General features: G+C 55.7%; 2 protein-coding genes across 8 annotated transcripts; one reads left to right on the top strand and one right to left on the bottom strand.

The window, feature by feature from the left end:
- Nucleotides 1-249: 249 nt before the first annotated feature.
- Nucleotides 250-13823, top strand: TMEM143 (transmembrane protein 143). 5 transcript variants are annotated; one of them, XM_004619721.2, is made up of 8 exons: nt 250-322; nt 692-923; nt 1978-2082; nt 4605-4799; nt 5679-5809; nt 6937-7216; nt 11501-11690; nt 12360-13823. In XM_004619721.2, exons 1-8 carry the CDS (start codon nt 285-287, stop codon nt 12611-12613), a joined length of 1425 nt encoding a protein of 474 aa, XP_004619778.2. In that variant the 5' UTR covers nt 250-284; the 3' UTR covers nt 12614-13823. The 5 variants fall into 5 exon arrangements, 3 of the variants coding, with proteins under 3 accessions (XP_004619778.2, XP_055002037.1, XP_055002039.1); XR_008631277.1 differs by lacking the exon at nt 250-322 and adding an exon at nt 11956-12077 and having other exon boundaries at nt 329-923; nt 12360-12497; XR_008631276.1 differs by lacking the exon at nt 250-322 and adding an exon at nt 11953-12077 and having other exon boundaries at nt 329-923; nt 12360-12497.
- Nucleotides 13824-14590: 767 nt separating this feature from the next.
- EMP3 (epithelial membrane protein 3) lies at nt 14591-20265 on the bottom strand. 3 transcript variants are annotated; one of them, XM_055146066.1, is made up of 5 exons: nt 20131-20265; nt 18524-18669; nt 18150-18252; nt 16001-16141; nt 14591-14857 (listed from the first exon to the last, which is right to left on the bottom strand). In XM_055146066.1, the coding sequence occupies exons 2-5, from the start codon at nt 18599-18601 to the stop codon at nt 14688-14690; spliced, it is 492 nt and encodes a 163-aa protein (XP_055002041.1). In that variant the 5' UTR covers nt 18602-18669; nt 20131-20265; the 3' UTR covers nt 14591-14687. The 3 variants fall into 3 exon arrangements, with proteins under 3 accessions (XP_055002041.1, XP_055002042.1, XP_055002040.1); XM_055146067.1 differs by having other exon boundaries at nt 18524-18688; nt 20131-20187; XM_055146065.1 differs by lacking the exon at nt 20131-20265 and adding an exon at nt 19786-19844.
- Between the last annotated feature and the right edge of the window lie 1217 nt (nt 20266-21482).

Below are 21482 nucleotides of genomic sequence, written 5' to 3'. Positions count from 1 at the left end.
CCGTTGGCGGGCGGTGCGCGCGAGCCCCGCCTCACCCCGGCCCTCCCGAGAGTCTCGCGTCTGTCCCGCCCCTTTCTCTTTGAGGCGCGCGGACAAGGAGACACTCCTGCTGCGCCTGCGCCGAGTCCAGGCTAGGCCGCGGAGCAGACTGCACATGCGCACCGACGCAGCGCTAGCGGACGGGCAGCCCGCAGTGACTCAGGTTCTGCGCATGCGTCTTACTGTCAACTGAAGCCGAACGGGGGGGAGTAGGGTGGGGGCGCGCACAGAAAGCCTTCCCGTACATGCGCAGAGGCTCAATGACAATCAAGCATTGGTTAAGGTGAGGGTGCGGGCGGGGGATTGCATGGACCGGGAGGGCGGCCCTGCACCCTATGCAGCCAGTCTGAGCATCTGCTGTGTTCTTAAGATCCGCCTCGCCGCCCAACCCCGCAGAAACCAGTGGTAGCATTACAGGGTCATTAGGCCCGCAACCCCCCCCCCCCGCCCAGTACCAAAGACCCTCGCTTTCGCCCCCGGACCTTGGCCCACAGGGCAGTATGGGAGGGGACTGGCATGAGGGGCTCCGAGGTGGGTGGAAGGGCTCTGCGCCCTGCCTAGGGTATGGACGGCCTCTGAAGGTTGAAGTGCAAGTAGAGTGGACGCTGATGGTCCTGAAGACCGCTGACCCCTGGCCGTTTCCCTCGTTTAGGCTCAGGGGAAAGGAGCTGGCCATGCTGCACGTGACCCGGGAAGTCTGGGCATTCAGGGTCCGAATATGGCCCCTGTTGTTAGGGTCCCCCCGGGCCCTATCGTCGTTGGCAACCAAGATGGGGGTGTACCGCAAGATTTGGAGCCCCACGGAGCCCCGCGAGTGGGCCCAGCAGTACCGCGAGCGTTTCATTCCGTTCTCCAAGGAGCAACTGCTCCACCTCCTGATACAGGTACCACGGGGTCAGGGTCCAAGAGCCTGGGGACTACGATTCCCGGCATGCACTGCGACAGTAAGACCCTAAACGCTGTTCTGGGGGAGGGGCAGGGTTCCTCCTGGGAGTTGTAGTTCTGCATACAGTCCTCCCCTCCTTAGCAAACAGGAGTGGCGGCTGAAGAGACAATTCAGGGATTAAGGAGCTGACCTTGCATGGAGCCTGCCGGAAGTAACCCTGGCACCACATATAGTCCCTAGAGAACGCAGGGAATTGAACCCTCAACACTGCGGGCTGTGACCCTCAGACACAACAAAAGAAAGAGGACAGATGGGGACCGAGCGACAGTACAGCGGGTAGGGGGCTTGCCTTGCATGTATTCAACCTGGGTCCCATCCTCGGCACCACAATATGGTCCCCGGAGCCTGCCAGGAGTGATCTCTGAGTACAGAGCCAGGAGCCCCCCGATATGGTTCCAAAAAAAAAAAAAAAAAAGAAAAGAAAAAGAAAAGTGGGGATAGCTTGGGGATTGGGGACCTGGGGGTACGGTCTTGGACACTTTGTGGATGGGAGCTGAGATCACTGTGTATACCAGGGCCATCAATGTCAGCACCACTGTTAATACATTACCTACTATAACTGTACTTAGCTACAATAGTTGTTTTAAAAAGAAAGAGAGTAGTATACCTATTAAGGTGATTGATGAGGGGCCTGAGTTAGTCAAGGAGGTTAAAGTATTTGCCTTGCACACAGAGCTGACCCAGGTTTGATCCCGGGCACCCTACGGGTCTGCCAGCCTCCACCAAGACTGATCCCTGAACGCAGAGCCCTGAGCACTGCTGGGTGTGACCCCAAACCACAAAGACAAGAAAGATAGAACAGGACAGTGGGCAGGGTGCTTGCCTTGCATGGATTGATCTGGGTCTGATCACTGCCACTCTATATGGTCCCCCATGTGTGCCAGGAATGCCCACTGAGTGCAGAGCCGGGAGGAAGCCCTGAACACCGCAGGGTATGAGCTCCCAAATAGCAACAACAAACTAAAAAGAGATGTTGTTGCCTCTGTCCACAGGATTTCCACTCCAGCCCTATGCAGAAGGCAGCTTTGGAGGCGTTTTCAGCCCACGTAGATTTCTGCACCCTGTTCCACTACCAGCGCGTCCTGACGGAGCTGCAGGTAAGGATGCTGCCATCTGCCCTGGCATGCTTGCCCCTCTGTTCATTCAGCAAACATTCTCTGAGCAAGTTCTCGGAGCCTGGCCCCACTATAAGCACAGGAGGCCCCAACCATGCCAGGACTGAAGAAAGAAAGCCCAGTGCCCCAGGTGGTAAGTACCATGAAGAACCACGAAGCTGAGTGTCGAGGTAAAGAGTGGGACAGTGCTAGGGAAGGCCTGAGTTGAACCAGGTAATCAGGGAAGGCTTCCCTGAGGAGGTGGCGGGTGAGTTCTGGTGGCAGTGGATCTAATTGATGTATATGGGGGTGAGGGTGGAGGAGGAAACAGAGGGATGAGCTGGGTCTGGTGGTTGGAGGAATCATCCAGGTACCCCCGGCAATGAGAGAGCGGTGGAGAAGGGGTGCGGGCAGCGAGATGAGGGCAGGGAGGCAAGTGGGTAAATTGTGGCCAGCCTAGCGGGCTTTTGCTTTGACTGTGTGTGAGGCAGGGGCCATGGAAGGCTCCACAGAGGAGGGACCAGGCTGATGGCACTGTAATGGCCTCCCAGGGCGGAAAAGGCTGTCCTGATGGGAGGCCAGCCTCTGTCCTGCTGAGACAGTGACAGTGATCAGGTGCTGAGGGTTGGGAAGGCCTTTGCCCTGTGGATGCAGAGACAGAGGAGGGGGGAGGGGTGGCCTGCTTCTCTGACTGGGGATTCTAGGACAGGTGGGGCCGGAGACCGAGGTGCAGGAACATTTAGAGCTCAGTTTTGGGGGAGGGGTCATGCCTGGCTGTGCTCACAGGCTGTTCCTGGCTCTGTGCTCAGGGGTGATCCCTGGCGGTGTTCAGGGATCCTCGCGCAGTGCTGGGGATTGAACTAGGGCCTGTGGGTTGCAGGTATCTTAATCCCTGAACTATCTGCCTGGCCCCAAGAGTTAGACCCAGGAATTGGATGGGCTGAAGAGATAGTACCACAGTAGGGCCTTTGCTTTCCCCATGGCCCACCTGGGTTCGATTCTCAGATGAACTCTGAGACCACAAGGAGTAAGCCCCGAGCATCGCCAGGTGTGCCCCCATACCCCCAAATAAAGTTAACTGAAGAATTGGTGCTGCCAGATGGAGAGAATGTGGGGGTTCAACAGAGGGATCTGGAATTGATCCCGGCTTGGGAGCATACCAGGCATGTGCCCTATATGCTTCTAGCCCCAGTCCAGGGTTATTATTGGTCTGGGGGCCATTCATTACATAGGCTGGACACTCTGAGCAACTGTACCTCCCCTGTGACCTGCAGCTACATGAACCAGTGTGCGGGTGGAACCCAGCCCCAAGCACTTATCAGACAGGACCTTCCCCTGGCTTTGGGGTTCCTTCCAGGAGTGATTTGTTTGGGCTGTGCAGGGCAGGCATGGGTGGGTTTGGGCCACTCTAGTCTGCTGGACTCTCCCTTCAGTGCCTGCTGAGACCCACACTGCCCCCATACGCTTGGATAACCTGGTTCATGTGGACTCTCACCCTGGGCCTCAGGACTTGGGGGCGGGCGGGACTCTGCACTGCTCTGACGCTGTTGTTGTGTCCTGGGAGATTACGTGGAAGGATCCTGCATTGGGGGTGGGGTGGGGGGCTGTTTCTGTTCGTGAGATCAGTGAGCGAAGTCCTTGCAAGGAGCTGCATGGGGCAGGGAAAGGACCCGCCCAGCTCTTGGCTCTTGGCACCCACAAGCCACGTGGAGGTCTGAGGAACAGTTGGTGCAAAGGGCCCGAGGCAGGTGTGAGGGAGGGGCGGGTCCAGGGGAGCAAAGCAAAGAGGAGGAGAAGGGTCACCCAGCAGTTCTCAGGACTTACTCCTGACTCGGCACTCAGGATGATCTCCTGACCCTATGCAGTGTCGGAGATCGAACCCGGGTTGACTGTGTGCAGGGCAAACACCTAGCCCGCTGCACTAGCTGTCCCGCCTTAAGTGTGAACTTTGATTCAGTTGATCCTACGGGAGCTGGACCGACTCTGCGCTGGAGGGAGAGGTGCTGACGAGTAGCGCCCTCTGGTGGTCACATGGGGGAATAGTCCGGGTGGGGCTGGATCCTGGAGCCCCTCTGGGGCCAACGCAGACCTGGGGTGGGGAATTCGGGATCTATAATCCTGGGTGGCCCAGTGAGGTATGGGTCAGCGAGGGTCTTGTGGCTCACGATGGTCCGCACAGACTGAAGGACTGGTGTGAGAGAGAGGGCATGGGCCCCGGCGCCTGGGTAGGGTTGGGGTGTGCAGGACCTGGTTTGGGACACGGCGTCAGCAGGGTGCTGTGGGCACGTGCAGCAGCTCCGGCTTGGGATAGACATCTAGGCTGGAGGCTGAAGGCTGGGGCTTTGCAGGATGCAGCGGCTTTGGGGGAACCTCAGGGAATGCCTCGGGGTGAAGATGAGCCCCAGACGTGTCCTCTCTTTCTGCAGGTACCTGCACCAGGCCTGGAAGCAAGCAGGGGCAGCCTGTAGGCAGAAGTGGGGTGAGGCCCCAGCCTCACGGATTCTCTCCCGCTTTCCTTCTTTCAGGCCATGTACGACCCCATCAACCCTGACAGGGACACCTTGCATGAGTCTTCGCTCTCGGACCCCCAGCGTCTGGCCAATGAGCAGGAGGTGCTTCGGGCTCTGGAGCCCCTTCTTGACCAGGCCAACTTCTCCCCGCTGTCCGAGGATGCCCTGGCCTATGCGCTGGCAGTCCACCACCCGCAGGATGAGGTCCAGGTAGCCACTTCACAACTCCCAGGAGCCTTTGGGGCAGGGGTGGAGCCCTGGGGTGGCAGAGACTGCCGCGACTTGTAGTCCAGAACACAGGACATGGGCCACTAGCGCAAGATATTCTTCAAGGCCAACGGAATTATAATAAAAATATTGAAATTGGGCTGGGGATGTGGCTCAGCGGTGGTAGAATATTTGCTTTGCAAGTGTGAAGTTTTGGCTTCAGTTCCCAGAACTCCATGGCCCCTCGGCCATTGCAAAGAACAATTCCTGATCCCTGAGCTGAGAATAACCACTGAGCATTGTTGGGTGCGGCCCCCACAAAACTGCACCATTCTCCCATTGTTCATCTATTTGCTCGAGCGGGCACCAGTAATGTCTCCATTGTGAGACTTGTTGTTACTGTTTTGGCATATCGAATACGCCACGGGTAGCTTGCCAGGCTCTGCTGTGCGGGCGGGATACTCTCGGTAGCTTGCGGGGCTCTCTGAGAGGGATGGAGGAATCAAACCCAGGTCGGCCACATGCAAGGCACATGCCCTACCCTCTATCGCTCCAGTCCTCCCCACAAAACACAAGACAAAAATTAAATAGGGGCCGGGATGATAGTACAGCGCGGAGGGCATTTGCCTTGTACACGGCCAATGTGCTTTCAATCCCAGGCGTCCCATAAGGTCCCCTGATGCGCCTGGAGTAATCCCTGAGCACCGCTGGGTGTGGTCTGCCCACCCACCAAAAAGGCACTGTGATATGATTGGGCCGTGTGGGACAAGAGCCCGCAGACACGGCCACCCTGCCAGACCTGGGGACTGGTGATTCTGGTGGGGGCAGGGGTAATATGATATTCACCCCAAGCTCAGTGGCTGCCTCTTTCACCCCTGGCAGGTGACAGTAAATTTGGATCAGTATATCTACATTCACTTCTGGGCCCTGGGGCAGCGCGTCGGGCAGATGCCTCTGAAGCTCAGTGCGAATTCCCTGCGTGGTTTCTTCATCAGGTCGCCGCCCGCGGAGAGGTGAGGCTGTTCTTGTGTCCTCACTGCGGCAAAAGGGAGCAAGGGTAGAGTCGAGAGGGGACTGACAGGTCAGTGTCGGGACCTGGACGGGGGTGTTGGGATGGGCCTTCCAAATGTTACCTTCCCAAGGAGAGTAAGAAATTCTTACTCATTTTTGTTTTGTTTTGAGGCCACCCCTGGCTTCCGACTCTGCAGTCGGCAATCACTCTTAGCGTGGAAACCTTAAGGGATGCCGGGGATGGAACACGCAAGGTGCAAGGAAAACGTTTTCCACGGCACAAGGAAAACGCTCTCTCTGCTGACAATGGCTCCGGTCCTTCTCCTACTCTCTGAGCTGCTCATAGGAGATGTTGTCATTCTGTTGTCTCCCCTGAGTTTCAGAGCACTCCCGGGCTTGCCAACACATATGTGTGTGTGCGTGTGTCTGTGTGTATGTATGTATGTCACTGTCACTGTCATCCCGTTGTTCATCGATTTGTTCGAGCGGGCACCAGTAATGTCTCCATTGTGAGACTTCTTGTTACTGTTTTTGGCATATCAAATACACCATGGGTAGCTTGCCAGGCTCTGCCGTGGGGGCAAAATACTCTCGGTAACTTGCCAGGCTCTCTTCAGGGGCGGAGGAATCGAACCCAGGTTGCCCGCATGCAAGGCAAACACCCTAGCCACTAGGCTACCACTCCAACCCATGTATGTACGTATTATATATAATTTTTTTTCTTTTTCCCAGCTCTCATTAAGCACCTGGAGTCCAGGGAACCTCTATGCCCAACATCAGGGGATTGCCTTTTTTTTATTCTTCTTGGGTCACACTTGGCGATACACAGGGGTTACTCCTGGCTCTGCACTCAGGAATTACTCCTGGTGGTGCTTGGAGGACTATGTGGGATGTTGGGAATCGAACCCAGGTTAACTGCGTGCAAGGCAAATGCCCTACCCGCTGTGCTATCCCTCCAGTCCCAGGATTCCCTTCTTGGATGGATCTCCCGTTGCTGGGCACCCAGTTTAGTTCCCCTGGCTTCCCACTGAGTGTCTGAGGCCACAGTGCCAGGGAGAATGTCTGGGCCAGCAGCTTCCTGGGGGAGGCCACCTTGACCGGCCTCCCCGCCCTTCTCCCTGCCTTCCAGGAGATACTTTAAGCGGGTGGTCCTCGCCGCCCGCACCAAACAGGGGCGCCTGGTACTGAAAAGCTTCAAGGACACGCCCCTGGAGGGCCTGGAGCTGCTGCTGCCGGAGCTGAAGGTGCGCACGCCGCGTCTGCAGCGCGCCCTGCTCAACTTCACGCTGCTCGTCTCGGGCATGGCCTTCTTTGTCAACGTGGGCATGGTGGTGCTGTCCGACCTCAAGGTGGCCACGTCGTTGCTGCTGCTGCTCTTCGCTGTCTTCATGGGCCTGCGCGCCTCCAAGGTACGGGTTCCACCCCCCCACCCCTACCTCTTCTTTGTGTGTGTGGGGGCATCAGGTGACCTCTGTGGGTATTATTTCATGCACTAACCCTGCTCCATGCTGTACCCTTCCCTCCCCTCCCCCTTCTTTCCCCTTCTCTCCTCTCCCTTCTCTCCCCTTACCTCTCTCTTCCCTCCCCTCCCCATGCTTCCCCTCACCTTTTCTTCCCTTCCCTCTCTTCCCTCCCTCCCCCTCCTATTCCTTCTCTTCCCTCACTTCCCCTTTCCCGTCTTCCCCTTCCCCTCCTCCTCTTTCTCCATCCCTCTCCTCCCTGCTTCCCTTCTTTGATTTTGGTTTTGGTTTTTGGGTGGTGCTCGGGGCTTACTACAGGCTCTACACTCAGGAATCACTCCTGGCAGGCTTGGGGGCCATATGGGGTGCCGGGGATCCAAACAGGGTGGGCCACATACAAGGCAAATGCCCCACCCACTGTACTATCACTCCCTCCCCTGCCCCATTCCTTCTTTTTTTTTTTTTCCTTTTTGGGTCACACCCAGTCATGCTCAGGCTCTGCACTCTTTTTTTTTTTTTTTTTGCTTTTGGGTCACACCCAGTGATGCACAGGGGTTACTCCTGGCTCACGCACTCAGGAATTACTCTTGGTGGTGCTCGGGGGACCATATGGGATGCTGGGAATCGAAGCCGGGTCGGTCGTGTGCAAGGCAAACGCCCTACCCGCTGTGCTATTGCTCCTTCTTTACCTCATTTGCAAAGAGGTAAAGAAGGAATTTTTGTCCACCTTGAGGTCGGACAGCACCACCATGCCCACCTTGGGCAGATTTCTTTTTTCGGTGGGGGCACACCTGGGTGCTGGGGGACTCCCAGCCTGGGGGGGGGGGTGACTGTGGGATGTGCTCTAGGTACCTTGCAGCCCCTGGTGCAGCCCCAGGGGGCTCTGTGGGTGGCACTCCAGCCCTTGAGCCCTCCCCTGGCCTCTGCAGGTTTCTTGGTCTCAGCTTCCGGTTCCTTCTGCTGCAGATGTGCAGGCCAGTGAGTGGGGGTGAGGGAGGATGAGCCTGAAGGGCCCTGGGCCTGAGTGCAGACGGGGTCACTCGGGAATACTGGCTTAGAGAGGCACTTTGGCAATGTGTTAAAGGGGTTGTGGTTGTAGAACCAGATGCCTGAGTTCAAATCCAGCTTGCCTATCTTCTAGCGCCATGACTTTTTGTTTTGTTTAGTTTTGGGGTTCCACCTGAGAGGTTAGTCCTAGCTCAGAGGTTACTCCTGGCTCTGCGCTCAGGAACTATTCCTGATAGTGCTCAGGGACCCTGTGGGATGTTGGGGATCGAACCGGCTCATCTGTGTGCAGAGTAGAAGCCCTCCCTGCTGTGCTCTCGTTCCTGTCCCCCAGACCTACCTTCTGAAAGTGGGGGTTGTGGTCCCATATGGTATTGAGTAATTGAATGTGGGTGTTGTGGAAAATTTGGCAACAGTAAAATGTTTGGGGGATGTTCTGATTGATTCAGAATCAAGCCCGTGACGGATCTGAGGTGTTTCGGGCCCTGCTTGCCTAGGGGTGCATGTCTCAGGCTGAAGAGGGTCGCGAGGTGACGGTCTCCAAAGCCCTGACTGAGGAGAAGCAGCGGGATGTTTGTTCTGATTATTATTACTGATTGGGCCGTTGTTCTCAGCATCTCTGTTATCATCACCAGGGGAGCTGTTTGAGACTCGCTGCCTCCTGGGTTCTAGCCCAAATGGACAGAATTGGAAGCTCTGGGCGGGGGCCCAGGAAGCTATTTTTAACCAGCTCCCTGCCTGATTCCACTGAGTGTGCGAATGTGGCCCGCCTCGCACGGTTGTGCAGGTTGTCCATCATCCAAGTCTTCACAGCCTCGGGCCCCGTTGGGGGCCGTCTCTTGCCCTTGCCGGCCAAGCGTCGTAGCCTCTCCTCCAGGCTGGTCAGATGCCGCTCTTCACTGAGTCTTCCCCGGGTTGTCATCCACCCGGAAATTGTGGGTCTGGTGTGAGGCATCTGCCTTTCGATCTCTCCCTCGTGGCTTCATTAGTTTTCAAGCTGCTTCCCTCCATCCCAGCGGAACATGGAGGACGGGTAATAAATCCCGCAGATAAAAGCCAGGCAGTGCTGGCTGCGAAGGGCTGCGTGGTGGGTGGAGGGCGGGCGAATTCCTGCCGTGGACCCTGGAGGCCAGGAGGGAAGCTGAGGGGTGGGGGTTGAACCCGGAGGAGGGGCTGTCTGCTAGCCTTGAGGAATCTCCTGAGCTTGGCGCCTGGGGGAGGGTGGAGATATGAGGCCCCAGAGGGTCTTGAGTAGAGTGAATGAGCACCGGGAGGCTGACTGGCCCCAGCGACATGAAAGGCATTGAGGCGGGCAGAGAGATGAGGGGTGTGGAGTTGGGGGGACTCCGGAGGCCCACCCCAGGGAGACCCTGTCTCTCCCCTCATTGGCTGGGCCGATGGCCCTGTTCCCTGGTGTATTTAGTGCCCTCTGGGCTGAGTCTGATCCTGGCATGTAGTCGGGGCTCCCCTGCCGCCCTCCCTGGCTGCTCCCTCCCTGCCTGCTTCCGACAGGTTCTCAGGTCCTCACTCCTGCATCTCACCACATCACCACAGGTTTCTTCTCTCCCAGGTGCCAAACCCCAAATCCTCTCCCCCCAGCCCCACGTCTCTGCTGCACGTCCCCTGGTCTCCATCTCGGATGGGCACCCAGCTCAGACCTGGCGACCAGTTTTGCTGCTGGATCGTGGGCTGCGGCTGCTCATTTCAAAGGCGGGGTGGGGAGAAATCGTTAATAGTCACAAAGGTTTAAATGCCTCGTAGAGGCCCGGAACTTGTCCCAAGTATTCTATCAACTGCCAGGCTTTCCTGTCCCCATTGCGGGTTCTAGACAGCCTGACCTTGGACTCAGCACCCAGCCAAGTGCTCAGGGCTGTGAGGGGCAGAGTTGGGACTGGCTGGGGTGTAGGGCCCAGAACTGACAGCTCTGTGCATATTATGTGGGTGAATGAATGGAGGATTTTGGAGTGAGCCCCAGAAAGCACTGGTGGCCTCTCATGTTCTCTCCTCAGCCGAGGACACCAAGAGTGGGGAAGGGGGCAATGGTGGAGAAGGGGTTCAGGGTGAGGATGGGGGCAGTCTAGAAACAGCTGGACCCCAGGTCCTCCCCTTTATCCCTTCAAAGCAGCTCTTTATTTATTATGGGTTAACACTTCTCTTTACAAGGTAACATTTAATTAATTTTTTTTGGGGGGGTACATTCAGTAGTGTTCAAGGCTTACTTCTGGCTCAGCACTCAGGGATCGCCCCTGGTGAGGCTCAGGGGACCCTATAGGATGCTGGGGATCGAACTCAGGTCAGCTGTGTTCAAGGTCAAGGGCCCTACCCATTGTACTATCTCTGCAGCCCCTATTTTATTGATCATTATTGGCTCAGGATACGACCCAGGGCCTTACACATGTGAGCCATGTCTCAACTGCTGAGCCACATTCCTGGCCTACAATGTAGAACTACATTTTAACTACAGTGTAGTTCTAAACCTCTTATTTTTATCATAGGAAGTTCAAGCCACACAGAAGTAAATGGTAAGATGACTCCCATGTGGCCAGTGGCCAGTGTCTCCAGTTAGCGATAGGCTGTCCCTCTGGGCCCAGAGATTGGCTCTCCTGGTTGCAGGTCTTGAAGCAAGTCTTAGACATTCCAGCTAGAAATACTTATGTGTCTAAAAGATCAGGATCGATTTTTTTTTTTTTTCACAAAACCTCATTGTAAGGAAAAACTCCATGGCAAAAATTCTTTTCTGGCCTGGAAATCCTCAAACCAATTCTCAGTGTGTGACTACAGAGCAAACCAGGACAATGGATGTGTAAGTGATGGTATAGCGGGTCGAACGCAGGCCCGCACCACGGCCAAGCCAGGTTCTATTCCTGCACCTCATATGGTCCCCCAGCACCTCTATTTTTTTTTTTTTTTTTTTGCTTTTTGGGTCACACCTGGCGATGCACAAGGGTCACTCCTGGCTCTGCACTCAGGAATTACCCCTGGCGGTGCTCAGGGGACCATATGGGATGCTGGGAATCGAACCCGGGTCGGCCGCGTGCAAGGCAAACGCCCTACCCCCCCCCAGCACCTCTAGGAGTGATCCCTGAGCAAAGAGCCAGGAGTAAGCGCCGAGGACCGTATGGTGTGGGCCCCAAACCAAACCAAACCAAAAGCAAAACTACCAAAAACTGGCGGGCCCGGTGGAATGGAGGGAGCAGTAGGAGTGATGGAGGTGTATTTCACCTGCAGATGTTCGGGCAGCGGCGCAACGTGCAGGCGCTGGAACTGGCGCACATGCTCTACTACCGCAGCACATCCAACAATTCGGAGCTGCTCTGCGCCCTGGCCCACCGCGCGCAGGACGAGCACACCAAGGAGACACTGCTGGCACACAGCTTCCTGGCACGGCGGCCCTTGGGCTTGGGTGACCAGCCTGAAGGTAAGCTCAGCCCCGCAAGACCCCGCCCACGACGAGGCCCACACCATGCTTCACTGAGGCCCAACCCACAACCATGCCCACTTGCCCCGCCCACAACCTCACCACACCTGTGGCCACGCCCACCTGCAGCTGCTTGCCCCCCCCATAGGCTTTTCCTAGTTCCCAGGTGCCACCCCCTCAATCCCGGTGCCCTTCCCCCCCTCCCCTCAACCCCCCCCAACTGGTGAAGCTGATTGATTTCGGAGATGATCCTGACCCTCAGCAGACACGACTTTTGAACCTCTTGAACCCATCTTCCGATCTTGATGGATGTGGGCCCTCCCTGGGTTGACTTCCCTCTTCCTGACCGCTAGCCGGAGAGGGGTCTTGGATCAACTGGTCGTTGTGGTATGATCCCTTTTGCCCCCACACCCTGACCACTCCTCATATATGAGCCCACTTCTCCCCAGAGAGATCCTGGTCCCCTTCCTGTTGAGTTCCAAGTGGTCCCCTTCGTGGTATGAGACCTCCCCTCTTCTTTGACCCTGGTTCCCCGGTTTGTTCCACTCCCCTCCTAGGCTTCTCCCATACCCCTCCTATTCCAAGCCCCGCATCTTCCCCACTGCCCCTTTCCAGCCCAGGCTGACCTCTCATAACAGCCTTTCCCCCGCGCCCCCCACCCCACTGCAGAGACTTCCCGGTGGCTCCAGTCCGAAGTGGAGAATTGGCTCCTGACCCAGTCAGGTTTTGAGGTGACGTTCAACGGAACTCGGGCTCTGGCCCACCTTCAAGCCCTGACCTCGACAACCGAGATGTACCCGCCCCCAGGGTTCCCCACGCTAGATCTCCTGGCTACTACAGTCCCCCCGGCTGCACCCAGCAGCGGCATCCCTGGACAGAAATCTCTCTACCCAGCTCCGCCGCACCACCTGGTTGGGCACTGAGGCCCGCCTCCCCAAAGACAAGCTATCAATCACTGTTGCTACGCTTTGCCCCGCCCCAATCTCCAATTACTGGCGATCCGTTACATTTATTCTTAAAGCTGCCATTCAAGGCATCCCTTGATCGGCCCGCCTCTTTTGGCGTTCAGCCAATCAAAACTTTATCTTTTTATTCCCACCCCATTAACATCCAATCATGGTTTGACTGAGGAGTGTCAGCCAATCATAGCTGTTCAACGTTGCAAACCACCAGGCACCGTAGTTCAGCAGTGCCCTCCCGAGGCTATATATCATTGTCTTTTTAGCCTGCACCGGGCAAGTTGCCCATCATGTTCACCAAGGCGGAGCTCCAGCCGGCAGCCAATGAAAGCTATGTAGCCCTGCTCTCTGGGCTAATTGCCAGTGACAGCTGCTGGGCACCATCAACCTGGGGCAGCCAGTTGTCTGCATAGAATTTCTAAAGGAAACCTGATCTTCCTAGGATTTTCAGGCCATCTGGTCAGCTGCTGATTACCTAGCCCGTGCTGAAGGGGTTGGGTGCCTTGTGCCAGGAACGAAGATGTGGACTAGAAGGAATTGTAGACCCTGCTCACTCCTGCCCCACAGCCACTTGGGCCCTAAGGACCTCAGGTGCCTTCCCTACCGGGTCTCATCCTTTCTACAGAAACTGCCTTTGTTTTTATCTTTCCGGCCCCCATGGCCAGTGCAATATTTATTGGTCTCCCCATTTCTCCCTCACCCCACCTCCAAAGGAAATAAAGCATATTTAGTAAATTCGGGTGAGTGGGGTAGCAGCAAGTTTTGGAAAAAGATGCCAGGAGTTGAGGAAATGCTGTGGATGGGCCGCCTGCAATCCTCAAGTCTGAGCTTGCAGTTGGCAGTTGGCACAGTAGAGCGGAAGAGGAGCCGAGAGGGGGCCTGATCCCTAAGGAGAGGCTCTGGTTTCCTGGCACTGCGCGTCTTCAGACTGAGGGAGACGAGGAAGCTGTGCACAGCTGTGCAGATTGTTTGCTGCCCGAAGGCACACACCCTAGGAATGGATCGTGTCAAATCCAGCCTCCCTTCCTCCCTCTCACATGTGTCCAGATGTTCTGGGGAGGCTTGGGGGGAGAGAGGGCGCCAAGCTAGTTTTGACTAAGGGGTCACATGATCTAAGTGGCACTTTCAAAGTGTTGTTCCCCCTCTTCCCTCCTCTCTCCCATCCAGGAGGGTAGTAACCTAGGACACAATTGAGGGTGCTTTGTTTCTTCCGGTAAAGACAGGAGGTGCCCAGCCAAGAGCTCTTCTATTAAAGGTAGCAGTGTGCACGTGGAATAGCTCAAAGGGTACATGCACTGATGCTGGAGGTGGGGATTTGATCTCTGGCACTGCATGGGCCCCCTGAGCATTGATCCCAGTTGTAGCCCCTGAACACCACAGGGTGCAGCTCAACACCCCCCCTCCCACAAGGGGGAGCTATAGGCCAGATAAGTTAGGAACATCAGAAGAGGCAGCATCTGGAGGTCTGGGCTGGAGATGGGGTTCTAAGAAGGAAATGGAAAAGGGTTTAAAGGCTGAGAGCTGGAGAAAGAGAGTGATTTGGAGAGGCCTCCATCTGAGGGAAGAACCGGAGACCTGGTTACTGAAGTTCTACACCTGGGAGGGAGGAGTCTTTGGGGCTCTTTTCTGGAGGGGGTCACTCCTTGCTGTGCTTGGGGAGCCATGCAGTGCCTGAGACCTAAGTGTGTGTGTGTGTGTGTGTGTGTGTGTGTGTGTGTGTGTGTGTGTGTGTGTGTGTGTGTGTGTGTGTGTGGTATACAAGGCAAGTGCCTTAACCCTTGTACCATATCTTTCTCCCCTGAGAGAGGTGGGTCTGGATTGAGACCATTTTGCGGGGGGGGGGGGGGGAACGCTGCAGATGGGTGCCCTTCCCAATTCAGGAGCAGTCAAGCATGAGCAGCTCATGTCATGTCTTGGAAAGATGGAAGGCAGGCAGGCAGAGGCGGATGTATAAGATTTTATTCTTAAAACAAGGCGGGGGATGAGGACTCTGGGGCGAGGCGATGAGCGGGCTGGGGCTCCGGGTGAGACAGGGCGCTCACTCTCGCTTCCGCAGGTGGATGTAGATGACCCCACTGGCCAGGGCGAGTGGGAAGGCCACCCAGGCCAGGGCAAAACAGTAGCCAAAACTGCCGCCGGGCGGGAGCTTCGCCAGGATCTCCTTGGCGTGAATGGCGTAGATGAGTGCCCCGGAAAACACGGCCACGCCTGTGATGGGACGGGTATCACGGGTCACCAGGGCCGGCCGCGGGAGACTACGTTTCCCAGCAGCCCCCAGGCGGAGGGAGGCTGCGGGAGCGCGAGCACGCAGCACCGCCGCCTCCTGGGAGTTGTGGTTCGCTCCAGTAGTGCCTGCGAGGAGGCTGGGAGCCAGAGTCAAGCTCTCTGGGTCACTGTTAGGAAATAGGACATTGTCTACCCCTCCATCCAGCCATTCGAGGGCAGTATTTGTGTGTCCTTTCATAAGTCAAGCGTGTAAATAGTTAATACAGCAAGACAGCTCTGGAGGAACCTCGGAAGAACAAGTGCCCCAGACTGCGAAATACAATTAATTTAGTCTTCTGCATCTGAAGCCTCCAGCACAACCGCGCCCCAAATTGAAGAGCACACATATGCCCCCTGAAATCCCTGATATACAGGAGGTCGATTAGAACAACCAGCAGGTGGCCATCATCAATTTAAGACCCTGCTACATGGGACCAGAGGGGTTGTACAGTGGGTAGGGTGTTTGCCTTGCAAGCGGCGGGCCGGGTTCCATCCCTGTCATCTCATATGATCCCCCATACACCACCAGGATGATCCTTGAGTGCAGAACCAGGAGTAAACCCTGAGCATTGCCGAGTGTGGCCAAATAGCAAAAAGAAAACAAAAAGGCTATTACAGTGATTTCAGGGGGCTCTCCGGAAATGCCTGTCCCGTTCCCCTCTATCACTTGATTTTTTTTTTTCTTTTTGGGTCACACATGGCGATGCACAGGGGTTACTCTTTGTTCATGCACTCAGGAATTACTCCTGGCGGTGCTCAGGGGACCGTATGGGATTTAGGTTAGCTGCGTGCAAGGCAAACGCCCTACCCGCTGTGCTATCGCTCCAGCCCCGCCCCCTCTATCACTCAAATGTAAAGAATTTACCCACTTCCCCTTCCCCAAACCTGGCCACTTGGAACCTAAGTGCTAACCCACACTGCCCACTGCCTGTTCAATCACTCAAATACAAGCCACAAACCATCACGGAGGCTCCGAGAATGGCAACCCGGTGGCATTGGGCTGTTGAGAATTGTTTTCTGACACCAGGTGTCCATTCTCAGGCCCTGGAGGATCCTGCCCCCCCCTTGCCAGGGAACAGTACTCACTAGTGCAGAGCTGGCAGAGGCCCGTGGCGTAGAAGAGCCCTCCTCGCCTCATGGTGTAAAGCTGGAACATGAACAGGATGAAGGACAGGCAGCAGAGGATGAGGGACAGCACCATGAGCACCTGCACTGCCTTCAGCCAGCCTGCAGGAAGAGAAGTGGCATGGGGGGGGCATCACAGGGTGCCTGAGCTTCAGCTCATGCATTCTTTTTTTTTTTTGGGTCACACCCGGCAATGCACAGGGGTTACTCCTGGCTCATGCACTCCGGAATTACCCCTGGCGGTGCTCAGGGGACCATATGGGATGCTGGAAATCGAACCCGGGTCAGCCACGTGCAAGGCAAACTCTCTACTCTACTCGCTGTGCTATCACTCCAGCCCCCAGCTCATGCATTCTAACTGCTCGTGCCCCACCCTTGCTAATTTAGAGTCATACAGCCTTAGATATTTAGGGGTATTGCTTTAATGGGCTTCGAACTTCGAATCCTGCAACTTGGTTAATCTTATCAGTTCTAGAAGCCACTTGCAAGGTTTGCATCATCTTCATAAACATAACCATGGTTACAGGAAACAGAGATATTTTTACTTCTTCCTTTTCCATTTGATGCTTTTTTTTTTTTCATTTTGTTGGAAACACTACCATCAATGGTGGTGTGTGTGTGGGGGGGGAGGGAGGCAGGCAGGGCTACTTCCAGCACTGCTTGGTGCCCCCAGTCAGCCCCAGCCAAGCCCATGCACATGCAAGGCATGTTCTCTGCCAACTGAGCCACAACTTAGCCACCTGTCCCTGAAGCAGGATGCCTCAGTTCTCATTTTTGCCTGATTGCATTGGGTACTACTACAATATTGACTAGAAGTTGTGAAAGCCAAGATTTCCACTTTACTGTTAGAGGGAAAACATTTTTTTTTCCCCTTTCTCTTTGCTTCACACTCAGCGATGCTCAGAGGTTACTCCCGGCTCTGTACTCGGGGATCACTCCTGGCAGTGCTTGGGGGACCATATGGGATGCTGGGGATGGCCACATGCAAGGCAAGCACCCTACCCTCTGTACTATCACTCTGGCTCAAAGTTTCATCTTCCACTTAGAGACTATCTGGGCTGCAACTCTGCTGCCTTAGAACCAGCTATCCCGCCTCCACTCTAGCATCTCACTAGGATCAGCCCCAGAGCTTCCGAACCTTAACATGCTTCCAACCCTCTTCCCCTTTGGAATTCACACCAACTGGTCCCAAACATCCACTCAGGACTCTAAGTCCCATGTCCTTAGAACTTTGAAAACATAATGCTATCTTAGAATCGTGGACATTCTTCCTCCTCCCATTTATATATTTTTTTGGTGGTTTTGGGGCCACACCTGGCTGTTCTCAGTAAGTCCTGAGAATCCTTGGTTCTGTGCTCAAGAATCACTTGAGAGACTAGAGGACCATATGGTGTGCCGAGGATCAAACCCAGGTGAACTATGTGCAAGCCACGTGCCTTACCCACTGTCTTATCTTTCAAACTCTTCCTTCCATGTTTTGGTTTGGTTTGGTTTGTTTTGGGGCCACATATGACCATCCTCAGAGCTTACTCCTGGCTCTGCACTAGGGGATCACTCCTGCGTGCTCAGGGGACTATATGAGGTGCTCGGGATCAAATGCAGGCCAGCCGGTGCATGGCAAGCGCCCTCTTCGCTACACTATCATTGTGGCTCCATCTTGTCTCCATTTTTTATTTAAGTTTTTTTTTAATTTTAAATTTTTATTATTTTTGCTTTTGGGATCACACCCAGCGATGCTCAGGGGTTACTCCTGGCTCTGCACTCTGGAATCACTCCTGGCAGTGCTGGGGAGCCATACGGGATGCCAGGGATCCAACCCTGGTGGGCCGCGTGCAAGGTAAACGCCCTACTCGCTGTACTATCGCTCTGGCCCCTTGTTTCCATTTTTAAAATCTGTAGCGCTTGGTCTTGACTCCTGAACCATAGAGGGAGGAAGCTTTTGGCCCATTCTCTTTAGAGCATGATCATGTTGCCCCCTAACCCCCACCCAGAAAGCTGTGGCATAAATCACCTCAGTGGGTGGTGTTCCCAATCCTTGGTGCCCTGGAAGCGGGGAGATGATTTGAGGTGACCCCACCCCGTTCGCAGACCAGTCCCCCAAACCCCTCACCATTGTCGCTGACATTGCTGCAGGCCCACGTTTTGTTGGCATTGTTCCATGTGCAGTCGTACCAGAGGTTCAGGGACTCCTGCCCCGGGAGGGTCCACCAGGACTAGGACACACAGGGAAGTTAGGAAGGAACGTGGGTGGGGGCCAGGAGCGGGCGGGAAGGGCTGGGAAAAGGATAAGGGAGGGGGAAGGAGCAAAAGTGGAAAAGTAGGAAGGCATTGAGATGGCCAAGGGAAAACACACGGGTAGGGTAGTGAGGCCACAGAGGCAAAACTCAGAAGTGGGGCAGATGGAAGGGCTGGGGAGGGGCGTGGCCTTGGATGGGGCGGGGCAGGGGCTGCAGGCGAGTGGGAGCCGGCTCTGAGTGGACTTACCTTGTCCAGAGTGGCCACGAAAAGCAGAATGAGAATGAGGATGTGAAGGGCAGAGACCACTAGCAGGAGGAGTGACATGGTGGCCGTGGAAGCCTGGGGTCGCGGTCGTCAGGAGATAGTAGTTTTGAGAAGATGACCTCAGGGGGCTGAAGAGAGAACCCAATTCTGATAAAAAATAGGCAACTGAGTCCAGACTCTTAGGTCTGAGGGAGGAAGGAGCTGGAGGATGGACCTTTGGGTCTGAGGGAGGAGGGGCTGGGAGATAAATCCCTGGTTCTCAGGGAGGAGAGATGGGGTTTGAGAGAGGAGGGGGAAGACCCCAGAGTCTGAGAGCAGGAGGGGCCGGGGGACTGGATCCTTGAGCCTAAGGGGGGAGGGGCTAGTGGGGAGAGAGAGGAGGGATTGGGGGGTCGGACCCCTAGACCTGAGAAAGGAGGGGCTGGGAACTTCTATCATTTCATCTGAAGGGTGGGTTGGGGACCCCAAACTCCCCAAAGCAGACCAGGGATGGATTCTGGGTTCTCCAGTAAGACTGGCCATGGATTCCTCAGAGTCCTGTCCAGGCACAGCTGGGCCAGCAGATACACTTGCAGTTTGGCACCCTCCATATTCAGCACAAGCTGGGGGCTGCCCCCAGAGACCAACGCCCTTGACTCACCCAACTCCTCTCCTAGGACGGTGTGGGACAGGGAGGGGGCCTGAGTGAGTCATCCGTGACTCACCCCACACCCCTGCCTCCAAGCACCAGGGAAACCCCAGCCCCTGGCTATGCCCATGAGGTCTGCACCCCACCCTGCTGCCAGGCTGGTGCCTCCCCACTGCACCTCTCCACCCCCAATACTTGCTGGGAAAATGGACAGGACCCCCTTATTGGAGGCAGAGGGGCTTGAGAAGGTGCCCACCTCTCAGCCACCCCTCAGTGTCCACAAAGGACTTGGAGTTTGGGGGTGCCCCCAGATTTGGGGATGCTGTCCTCCAAAAGCGTGACTCTCGGGGTCCTAGGGGGTGGGAAGGGTGGCCAGCCCTGGGGGGAAAAGAAAACTCCAGAAAGTTTTCAGGTGCCAGGAGCCCCAAACTCTGGTCGGGCCCCACCCCTTCCCAAATCCCCACCCCAAGTGCTGAGAGATCGCTGGAGAAATCACAAGGATTTCCCTGGGCCCTGGGATCCGGGAGGGTCCCCGGCAGTCTGGGGTGTCCTTCCCATAGTCCCGTTCTCCTGAGCCTATAAAGAAATGTGGCCGAATAACGGACTGGAAACTTACCGGAGCGGCTGAAAAGTCAAGAGCTGGAGCCTGGTCCCTGCTCGGGCCTCCGTGCCCCGCCCTTCTCCTCCCTCCTTCCCCTCTAGGGCCCCCGCCTCCCTCCCTCCCCTGCTCTTTCACTCTCCCCTCGCTGGCTCCTCTAATGCCCAACTCTCTCTCTCTCTCTCTCTCTCTCTCTCTCTCTCTCTCTCTCTTCTCTTTCTCTCTCTCCTCTCTCTCTCTCTTTCTCTCTCTCTCTCCCTCCTCTCACCCCCTCCTGCCTCCTGCCTCAATCCTCACTGTCTGCACCTTCTTTCTCTCCTCTCTCCTGTGCCTCTGAATATAACCCGACTCTTTTATACTCACCCTTGCCGCGCCCAGCTGAAGTCTGCAGCTGAGGGAGGGCCCTGACGCTGGGGTTCCTCATACTCTGGGCCCCCACCCACTGCCCGTGCATCTTCTAGGGCTCCAGATGAGACGTCCTCCGAGTCATGGGGGAAGTGGGGGCGGTGCTAGGGGACACAGAGCATGGAGTTTGGGGGAACATGGGGTGGGAGCGCCTGATTCTCAGGCCACCCCTGGGGCTTTCGGGTCCCAGACCGGATGTCTGCTTTCTTTGTGAGGTTTAGGATGTAGAGAGCTGGGAGTCTGCGGCAGGAGGCCAGATTTCTGTGGGAAGATGAAGGGGAGTTATGGGGTGCTGGTGGAGTTAGCAGCCTCATGGGGAACTGAGGATGGGAAAGTGTGAAACCCTGGGAGAGAGGGAACTGAAGAACCCCAGCATCACCAAATCCTGCCTGGGGAGCCTTTGCCAATTATGTATCCTCTCTGAGCCTCAGTTACCTAATCTGTACAGTGGGTATATTGCTACTATGGATGTTATAGTCTGATATGGATGATAACTTTTTTTTTTCTTTTTGGGTCACACCCGGCGATGCACAGAGGTCATTCCTGGCTCTGCACTCAGGAATTACTCCTGGCTGTGCCCAGGGGACCATATGGGATGCTGGGAATAGAACCTGGGTTGGCTGCATGCAAGGCAAATGCCCTACCCGCAGTGCTATCACTCCAGCCCCTTGATAACTGTTTTGAGACTCTAAAGGAGGAAGGTAATACCAGGATACATTTATACCTCTCTTTTTTGTTGTTGTTTTGGGGCCACACCCAGCCATGCTCAATCTCTTCTGGCAGGCCCAGGGGACCATCTGGGTTGCTGGGGATTAAATTCGGGTCAGCTGTGTGCAAGGCAAATGCCCTTCCTGCTGTACTATCGCTCAGGCCCCCATTTATACTTTTCTTCATCAAAGGTTTATTTGCATCTTTTTGTTTTATTTGGGGGCTCCTCCCAGCAATGCTCAGGGGCTATACCAGAGTCTGAGATCAGGAGTGGACCCTGGTGGTGCTGGGAGACCCTGTATAGTACAGGGTCTGTAGAGCCTTGAGCAAGGCCAGCATGTTGACCTGACTCTTTTTTTTTTTTTTTGTGGGGGTGGGGCATACCCAGAGATGCTCTGGGGTTACTCCTGGTTCTGCATTCTGGAATCACTTCTGGTGATGCTCAAGGGACCATATTCCCATATGGCCCAGGGATCGAACCCAGGTTGATCATATAGAAGACAAACACTCTCCCAGCTGTACTGTCACTCGGGCTCTTCTAGACCATCTTGAACAGGGACCCCCCACCCTGCTGTTATGGAATAGTCCAAGTACCTGGCAGT

Source organism: Sorex araneus, chromosome 8 (genome assembly GCF_027595985.1).
Source record: "Sorex araneus isolate mSorAra2 chromosome 8, mSorAra2.pri, whole genome shotgun sequence".
Taxonomy (NCBI): domain Eukaryota; kingdom Metazoa; phylum Chordata; class Mammalia; order Eulipotyphla; family Soricidae; genus Sorex; species Sorex araneus.
Note: the sequence above shows the minus strand (reverse complement) of the source record. Positions and strands in the feature narration are given on the sequence as shown.